Raw genomic sequence first — 9,482 nt, forward strand, 5'->3', positions numbered from 1 at the left:
TGCTAATGCTAAATAGGTATAACTGCGCACCATATTCAACATCTTGGTGTAGCTTATTAGCATGCTAACATTAGCTATTAGCGCTAAACACAAAGGACAGTTGCGGTTGATGGGAATGTCAGTAGCTTTGCAGGTATTTGGTCATTATTGGGGGGGGGGGGGGGGGGGGGGGGGTCCTGATTGTGCGATATGAAAAGTTGAGGGACTACTTAAGCTATTACAATTCTTCCTGATGCTGACATTAACATATGTACCAAATTTTATGACAACGTTTCCAATTGTGGTGACATTTCACCGAAAACCACAAATGTCAACCTCATGGTGATGTCTGGGGGTAACAAAAGTCTGTACGCTTCATCCTCTGGCAACAATAAATGTCTATACTGAGTCTCTTGGCAATCCATTCAGTATTTGTTCAGATATATTAGTCTGAAACAAAGTGAACCAGACTGACCTACATTGCCATCCACAGATTTCAGTTTTATTCAGTGACAATGTTTAGCTAAGGGAGATAACATATTTTGCCTGCCCTCATTTAAACATTGCCAGTGTGAATTGAAGCAGAGATCTCACTTTTTATCAATGTACATCAGCAAGATACCTGCAGATAGTTCAGTGCAGACATGCTCAAAAATATTCAAACAATTTGGAACATTTTATTTCAAGTGTCTTGATGTTGTTGTGGTCTGAGCTATTCTACTTGCTAAATCTTTCTCTATGTGTGAGCTCAGTCCACGTGTTCGTTTTGATGAAAAAATAGGAGAAGAATATTCGGTCTCAACACGCTATTTATTTAACAGTAAATGTATAAAGCATATACAGAGCTCCGGGTCCATTTACTCTCCCTGACGTCAACAGCATCTCTGTCAGCGTTCGTAAATTTCTGACTCCTATCTCTTTCCCTGACATTCTTAAATAGGAAAACAGAATGCAAATTGAAATGTGAGTTGTGCCGTCTCCCGCTGGGCTGTAGGTCTGGCTTCATCCTTCATCTTCTGACTCCAGGATCTGTGACCTCCCTGTGAAAATCCCTTACAGGTGGGGTAAGGTGTGATTCCCGTGTTGACCCCTACAGAATCTCCAGAAATTCTGCGGGGGGTCTTTCAAGGGTTCGTTCCATTTGTCCAACAAAAGGTTAAAAGTTACCCATACAAACAAATCCAGATGTTTTCTGACCCTGTTGTTACCAGCTGATCAACAGATGGAGGCTCAGGACTATGTTAATACAGTCACCCCCTTCCAATCACACCTCCGTGTGACACTGGTTCCCATGCTCTTCACATGTATTCCTATCCTTATGACACACATCATGTTTTCACTGTTATACATTGTACCACATTTAACAATTGAAACAAACAATACAGTACTAAATCACATTATCTGATATTTTAGCATTTGACAAGTTATAGCATATATCTACAATGTAAACAAACATTTGCACATAAAATTAGCTTTTCTTTCAACATTACGTTACAAACAATGTAATTATAAGAATAATAGAAACAACATACAATAAATATTGTTTTGCATTTTAACACTAATAAGACATTCTGATCGAATTTCATTCTGATTAATCAAAAATGTACTGTGCTCTGGTTGAATGTCTTTGTGTTGGCTTGTTTGATGGATTTAATCTTTTATAGTGTTTATTCAGACATTGTGACAATCCCATCACATAAACAGCTGGTCCATTTAGAATTCAAATGAACAATCCCCTGAAACATTAAAAAAAAAATTATACTGCAGGATAAAGTCTGTACCTTCATTTCAACAACATTACTTTCATGTATGCAAAACTTTCTAAGCAGGATAATAGCAAAAGTTTTTTTGTCTCCCAAAAAGTGCATGCTGAGTGCTTGATTTCACTTCAAAAGTGAGTGCAAGATATTTAAAGGAGAGCGAGTCGTCCATTAATCGGAAGATCAGTGGATCGATACCTGGCTCCTTCAGACGATGTCGATGTGTCCTTGGGCAAGATACATAACTTAATGCTCCTGATGGCTGCATGAATGTGTGTGAATGTTAGTTTCCCTCTGATGTACAGGTTGCCAACCTGTGAATGGGTGAATGTCACTTGTAGTGTAAAAGCAGTTTCAGCGGTCAGAAGACCAGAAAAGCTCTATATAAGTACAGTCCATCTACCATTTACTATGGACGGAGCTTTAGGAAAGAATCTTCTAATGGTCAGTACGAATCAGATGGGTTGACTGCTGACAAAGGTAACAGGATGTTATGTCTTATTTTTTCTATGGGCCCATCTCTGCCTTCATGTCCGTCATATACAGCATCCTCTCTTGTTCATGTGCAGGACTCTGTTGCAGAGGGGACACGTGTGGTACACATCCTTTGTCTTTTTCCAGAAGACGAACAAGATGAATGGGAGCAGGCACATGGTCAACCTGCAGTGCGCGCACACACACATACACCAACACACGCACGCGCACACACACACACACATACACACACACACACACACACACACACACAAGTAATTAGTGTCACATAGTAAGTCCTTTTCACCACTTTACATTTTTGTATTTGATCATTTGTTATTAAATGAGGAACAATTGCATTTATACAGTCAAAATGACTTTTTAAAATTTTTAAAAATTTTTTTACCATTGGTGCCAATAAGAAAAAACTATAAAAGAAGGATTAAGTATGTCTAATTTATAAGAAATTACTCTCTGTTTGAAAAAGCTGTTTGCTCAAATTGTGTCACTTTTGAGTTACAGTACACCAAACTGCCATCAAGAGTGGTTCAAATTGTATTTAAATACAGCTGAGGCATCTACACCGGTTGATCGCAACTTTTGCCAATTTTTTTGGCTCAACTTGCTACACACAATATGTATATTTAGACTGTTTAGAAAACCATTTGAGAACTTTTGGCAAGATCAGGGACACATTTTTTTTTACATTATACTGTTTGAAGAACATCATAATGCCAGCTAAAATGTTGTAAATCAAGCCTTCAGAGCAGTCTGTGTTTTTTTCACTTTAATGAAATGGGGTTTTTTTTGGGTCTGTACTGGCTGTACAGAGATCTACTATGGGGAGGTCAGAAGGGGCACAATTAATCCAACCATGCCAACACAACCTCAAAGAGTTTTAAGGTGTGTTCACATCTGTATTTAGAAATACTGGTCAGATCAACCAGGACACATTTTAGCTCAAATCTTACACTTACCCGAGGAAGAAGAAGAGTGCAAACATTTTCCAGGCAAAAGTCCCAGCTTTGTAGGTAACGTCGGTCATGACCTGCTGCTGGCAGGAGGTGCAGATAGCCATGCCAGGAGAATTCCCCAGTGTTGCGTCGTAGCTCACAGAGTTCCTTTGGTGAATACCAGATTCGAGACCTTGTCCTTGGTTGATGTATACTGATGGAGGATAAGTGAGGATGAGGGAAGTAGGACAGGGGAAGCAGTGTTGACCCAACAAGAGCTTCTTAATTTTGATGACACAAACGTATAGTGTACTAGAACACACTGTAGATAATGTTTCTGATATGTGTCTGCAGGAAGTGTGAGTTTACCTGGTGTGTTGCGGACCTGAGGTATGGGGGCCCGTGGGGGAGGAGGGGGAGGAGGGGGTAACGGAATGTGGTAAATGTGGGTCCCGTTCCCCGGAGCTTCAACTGGAACAGAGGAAGAAAAGATAGTGAGTTAATCTGAAGATGAAGATGATAGTGATGATGATGATGTGATCATGTGAAAGTCACTACAATGTTTCAAACTTTATTTAAACCCAATATAAGTTTCTTAGTTTTGATGGCACTAACTTACAATCTACTAGACTAAACTAATGTTTAACTGATGTTTATAATAGGTGTCTCCCTCAAGATAGAGTTACAGAGTTAGTGAGCTAATCTGATGATGATGATGATGATGAAGATGGCGATGATGATGATGGTACAGTATATGTGAGCATGTCTGTGTTTAGGCTTACCAGGTATGTAGGGAGGAGGTTCTTTTTCTTCATCTGTACTCATTGTGCTGCAGAGAGAGAGAACACATAGAGAAAGGGATTGATGTGAAGGCTGCTCCTCTTCATTAGCATTAAAGACAAAATACACTAATAATTATTTTACATTTATTATTCATGCACATAGATTTCTGCTCGAGGCTTGTTCCCATTAAAGGTCTGTTGACACTTTTGCATTACTTCATTCGGACAACTCACAACATACCAACAAAATACCATGTTACTGAGAAATGTAGTGTAACTAGTAACACTGCTACTTCCGGTAGCACTATTGCCTAACACTGCCAGGAATATACCACAAACACACGCAAAACCTGTTGTGTCTGTCAATACATTCCAGTAGTAAAACCAAAACAGATTTAGGCTAAAATGAATATATTAATAATGATTTAATAGGAGATGAAACACTGGAGATGATCATTCTCTTCCACTTTTTTCTTCTGAAGTTTATAACAATAAGCTTGTCACACGAATCGAAGAAAACAACTTTATAATAATAAGCAGTCCTTTCCTGCCTGAGCATTTAAGATAATGTTGATTTTATTCGATGACTAAATATCAGCTGTTTCTTATAAACTCAAGAAACACAAAAAATCTGATCTCTCACTCAGGGGCGGAGATAGGGGGTGGCTTTTGGGGTAGCAGCCGCCAATGTTTCCTCAAAAGCTATTAAAAAAAAACCCTGGTTAAAGTCACTTTTTATAAATAGTGACTTCAACCAGCTGCTGACTGAATCTGAGTGAGTTTATAAGAAATTGTCATTAAGAGTGACACTTCTGAAGACATTTCAGTTGAGGCAGTGTGAAATTGAAAACTTACAATATCTGTTGTTTTCCTTTTATTCTAATTCCTTATAGTTTTTTATTTATTTATATGTGCAATGTTTTTAGAAAATTGTTAATAAGGACCCAAAAGTTCTACTACTACTACTACAAATGTTTGCAGTAGTCATACAATACAGTGAAATTCAGTTCTGTGCATGTAAAAAATAGTCTCTGGGTGCTCTGGGCATAGCCCCGGATCTTGTCACCTCCTAAATCCACCCCTGCTCTCACTCCCTCGGTATGAAATAAAATCCTCTCTCTGTACATCACATACTTATTTCTGGCATTCTTACCTTCGCAGGGTGTTATTGTCAGTGAGCAGAGATGTGTGTGTGAGTTGCTTCTGATGTAGAATCCTGAAATGTTGTTATTGGCAGGTACACCAGTCTCTACAAGCCTCCCTGGGCATGCCCACTGCCCTACCTTCATCAACCAAGATGTGAATATGCAGCTGTATATTGACCTGAGTAACTTTCAGACATCCTGCAAAAAAAAAAAAGTTTTTCACTAGGTCTCTGTTTCTGAGAGATTATTGAGGGAGGGAGTGTGTATGTGTACCTATGTGTATCTATTATTCTCTAAAGGGAGAATAATCTGTTTCCCTCGTTAAAGGGGACCAGTTATGCTCTACCTTATTTTTAGTCATATATATAATGTAAAAATGTTGGATGCTCATATTAAACATCGCAAAAGTATCAAATAATGAGGTAAACATGTGTAGAAATAAACCCTGTGAGCAAAAAGCACTGGCTTCAGACTGCTCTGAACACGCGGTTTCAAGCGTTTTTTTCTACCAATTTGTGACGGATGTATATTTAAAGCTTCACACCAAGAAGGCTTTTATTAGTCTATAGTGTTTTATTCATCAGTATTGTCACTGAGATTTGTGTCCCACTATTAGTATTTAGTAAAAATTGGTCACAGTGCCTTTTTGTCAGGAGATCAGCTGTATATATAAGGAAGGGGTGGTAAAATAAAAAAGGAAGCAGAGAGTAAGTTATAAGACATAAAGAGATACTGATAACAGCTGCTTACTGCAATTTGTGGGAACCTCAAATCCACCATGTGTCATCTAGATAAGCTACACACTTTATAATTTATAAGGAAAATACTTTGTGCTGTGCCTGAATGACTGGCATTGATCATGGTAGCTGGTGGCATGGCATGCAAAATTGACATTAATGTCTTTTAAGTCATCTCATGACCTTCAATTCTGAAAATATAATTTAAGAGTAAGACTTTTGGTAAGTAAGACTTTTGGTTTTGGTGAGTTGTTCAATTTTGGTGAAATGCAACAAAATTGACTCATATAAAAAAGGTTATGCAACAGTTATTTAAAGTGTATGAGATCTAATTTGGAAAAATGTTAATGAAGACTGATCTGATTTGTTCTGTACAGTATGGAGGTAACTCTTTGCATGTCATGGTTTTTGGACTCTTTGTGTTTGTTCTCTTACTTTCTGGTGTTATACTCATCTTGACCAGCCCTTTTGGTCATTTGGTTTTTCTTTAATATATATTTGGGTTGTTGTTTGAAGGACTGATTGCATTATTGGTTAGCCGATGTTTACTTGGGTTCATATTAATGTGTTTTTCTTTGATGGCTTATTGTATGTTGGCTTGTGTGTAAGGGTGTGTTTTCTGTTGTTGTTGTTTTTTAATCTATACACAAAAACCTCTGGAACCAGTGAAATACAGTGACAATGGATTTATCTGTCACTTTTATCTTTGAGTCTTTTGCTTTTAGCCTCAAGCAGATAGAAAAACGATATCCAAGCTCTTAAAGCTTCTCTGTGATTTAAAAGGGGATTTAAATGGTTGTTTGGGTTAGTGATGTACTGATCAGCTGTATACCACAGTTCCATCATCTCTCTCCTCATTTCATTGTTACTTCTGTACAAGTAATCTCTGTCATTGGTCAGCTGTCGGTTGGCATGACAATGATGACGATTTTCACAGTTTAAAGACTCCTTTCCTCCGTGCACTTTCTCAATGGGATTCCAATGATCCACCACTGTGGAGGGCTCGAATGCTGGCTGATGGGTGCACTGGACACTGAAGAGCCTTCAGCCATCTTATTCATTCACTGCATTTTGAAATTAATATTTTGCATTCTTAAAATGATAAGGGGCACCATTCTTTAACTGAAGGGCAATATTCAATTAAATTAATCACTCTTACATCTGTAAGTCATCAACTCTGAATATAGGGACCTCAATTTTTGTTATAAAAGAGTATACAATACAAGGACATGATGATACACCAACATATTTATTGAAGTAACAAGGGATGAATGGTTAGTAACTGAGCATATGAACATATATACAATTAAAATGAATGAATGGTAAGTTAAATTAAACTGCAGACAGTATTAATGAAAAAAAAACATCTATAAATCTAAATGTCTATATATCTATCTATATAATTTATAAAATTGAACAATTTTATTCCTATTGGATACTCACTCATTTCTTTTGTCAACGCTGACATCATAAAACCCAGCGGGAAAGCACTTAGAAATTGCAATATTGATTAACCAAATAAATAAAGAATAAAATCTTAATATAATAATCTGTAGTAAATAATTATTAAGAAAGGTGTACATGATCCTAGCACTGGAAACCATGGCAAAATGATACACTCATTTGTTAATATCAAAATAAATCCATGTAATAACCGTGTGTGCGACTCATATCATGGTCTAAAGAGCTGTTACTTAAACAGTCAGTAGGTGGCTATGTGGCACCATGTAAATAATCCGGTTTTGAGACAGCTATTGAAATTCCTATAATGCCAAAATAATTAAACTGTTCTGAAACACAACAAAGGTTAACATTGGTTAGAGTCTAGATATATATATTTACCCATTTTAGTGGCATCTTTTATTCTAAGTAAGACTTTTAAAAAAACTGTGAGTTAATCCTTTAAATTCAAAACACAATCACTCCCGGTCTATTAATAATATGATGTAACGTGGAATTCAAGCATGTTTGATTTTGCTTCGGCTTGTGCAATGGCCCATCCATAGAAATAAGCTACCTTTAAACTGCAACCTCTCCTCAACAATTTCATAAGACTGGTCAACTGTAGTGAAAGGTAACCGGATGTTATGTCTAATTTCTATGGGTCCAGCTCTGCATTCATGTCTGTCATTTACAGCATTGCCTCTTCTCAACGTGCAGGACTCTGTTGCAGCGGGGACACGTGTGGTACGTATCCTTGAAGTTTTTCAGGAAGAATGGAATCAGGCAGCAGCACAGGATTAACCTGTAGCACACACACACACATATGCAGTTAATGTCATGTAGTTAGTTTTTTTTTTAAACCATTATATTTTTTGTGCTTGATCATTTGTTTTTGGTTTTATTAAATAAAACACAATTTCATTTATACAGTCAAAATGACATCTTTGAAACTAAATGACACCTTCTATCATTTTAGACCCTTAGTGTCAATAAGGAAAACTCCACAAAAGAAGTTATAGTTAAATTACTTTCTGTTTAAATTTAAAGCTGTACGGTCAAATTGTGTCACTTTTAAGTTCGAGTATACCAAACTGCTATCAAGATTGGTTCAAACTGTGTTTAGATGCAGCTGAAGCGGACAGGTGATCACAACTTTTGTCAGTTTTTTGGAGTCAACTTGCTATACACCCTCACTAAAATATACTGGCATGAATATTTTAAGTGTTTAGACAACAATTGAAGAACTATCAAGGACACATTCTCATTACATTAAAATGTATGTGTGGACTCATGCATCCCTAACCAACCTTCAACACAAGGTTGGATTACATATGCCAAGTGTCATTTGATAATTTTATTAATAGTAAAATATGCCTGACTAAAGTGCAACATATGGTGCATTAGTACAGTCCCCCCATTCTCAAAAGTATTTTTTGTTAATGAGTTTGACACTATAGGAGGCTGTTTTCACATTTACCTGCAGAGGTGGGATTAGGATTAGATGGACACATTTTAGCACAAATTGCTAAACTACAACAACAGGCCCGAACCATACACTCACCCGCAGCAGATGAAGAGTAAGCACATCAGCCAGGCATAGGTCCCAGCTTTGTAGGTAACATTGGTCATGACCTGCTGCTGGCAGGAGGTGCAGGTTGTCATACCGGGAGCATGCCCCAGCGCCGTATCATAGCTCACAAACTTCCTTTTTCCATCTGCAGACTCGAGGCCTGAACCCATGCCTCCTCCTCCGCTGGTGTACACTGATGGAAGGATTTAAGACAGGGGAATCAATGTCAAGAATAAACCTTCAAACTTCATTTAAACCCAACATGAGTATCTTAGGTTTGATGACACAATCTTACAATGTACTAGAACAAGTTATAGCTAATGTTTTTGATATGTGTCTCCAGGAAGTGTGTCTTTACCTGGTGAGACCTGAGTCATGGAAGACTCTTGTTCAGAGGGAGGGGTGAAGGGAGTGTGGACATGGTAAACCCTCACTCCAGCCCCTTGATCTTCTACTGGGACAAAAGAAGAGGAGAAGAAAGAGATAAATATAGGAGGGGAGCAGAAGAGAGAGAAAAGCAAGGCAGACTTTGTTATGATGGTGCTGGTGATGATGATGATGATATATGTGAGCGTGTGTGTGTTTAGGCTCACCAGGTATGAGGTAGGGAGGAGGTTCTTTTCGTCCATCTGTACTCAT

The 9,482-nt window shown here is 37.8% G+C and overlaps 2 protein-coding genes across 2 annotated transcripts; both read right to left on the reverse strand.

Annotated features, from left to right (window-relative positions):
- Window positions 1–2,275: 2,275 nt before the first annotated feature.
- LOC134000017 (cell death-inducing p53-target protein 1-like) lies at window positions 2,276–6,882 on the reverse strand. Its single transcript, XM_062439327.1, has 5 exons — window positions 6,794–6,882; window positions 3,949–3,995; window positions 3,536–3,637; window positions 3,191–3,380; window positions 2,276–2,399 (listed from the first exon to the last, which is right to left on the reverse strand). The coding sequence occupies exons 1-5, from the start codon at window positions 6,880–6,882 to the stop codon at window positions 2,276–2,278; spliced, it is 552 nt and encodes a 183-aa protein (XP_062295311.1).
- A 1,075-nt stretch (window positions 6,883–7,957) lies between these two features.
- On the reverse strand, window positions 7,958–9,482 carry LOC134000233 (lipopolysaccharide-induced tumor necrosis factor-alpha factor homolog). Its single transcript, XM_062439574.1, has 4 exons — window positions 9,437–9,482; window positions 9,220–9,297; window positions 8,835–9,039; window positions 7,958–8,075 (listed from the first exon to the last, which is right to left on the reverse strand). Exons 1-4 carry the CDS (start codon window positions 9,480–9,482, stop codon window positions 7,958–7,960), a joined length of 447 nt encoding a protein of 148 aa, XP_062295558.1.

This window comes from Scomber scombrus, chromosome 18 (genome assembly GCF_963691925.1).
Source record: "Scomber scombrus chromosome 18, fScoSco1.1, whole genome shotgun sequence".
NCBI classification, from domain to species: Eukaryota; Metazoa; Chordata; class Actinopteri; order Scombriformes; family Scombridae; genus Scomber; species Scomber scombrus.

What these genes read in the sequence shown, in the direction of transcription:
- LOC134000017 (XM_062439327.1), bottom strand. Translation starts at nt 6,882, where the DNA reads ATGGCTGAAGGCTCTTCAGTGTCCAGTGCACCCATCAGCCAGCATTCG. An exon ending in ATTGGAATCCCATTGAGAAA is followed by an intron (nt 3,996 to 6,793) that starts GTGCACGGAGGA and finishes CTCTCTCTGCAG; the next exon opens with CACAATGAGTACAGATGAAG. An exon ending in ACCTCCTCCCTACATACCTG is followed by an intron (nt 3,638 to 3,948) that starts GTAAGCCTAAAC and finishes CCTCTGTTCCAG; the next exon opens with TTGAAGCTCCGGGGAACGGG.
- LOC134000233 (XM_062439574.1), bottom strand. Translation starts at nt 9,482, where the DNA reads ATGAGTACAGATGGACGAAAAGAACCTCCTCCCTACCTCATACCTG. An exon ending in CTCTGAACAAGAGTCTTCCA is followed by an intron (nt 9,040 to 9,219) that starts TGACTCAGGTCT and finishes AAATCCTTCCAT; the next exon opens with CAGTGTACACCAGCGGAGGA. An exon ending in TTACTCTTCATCTGCTGCGG is followed by an intron (nt 8,076 to 8,834) that starts GTGAGTGTATGG and finishes TGTGTGCTACAG; the next exon opens with GTTAATCCTGTGCTGCTGCC.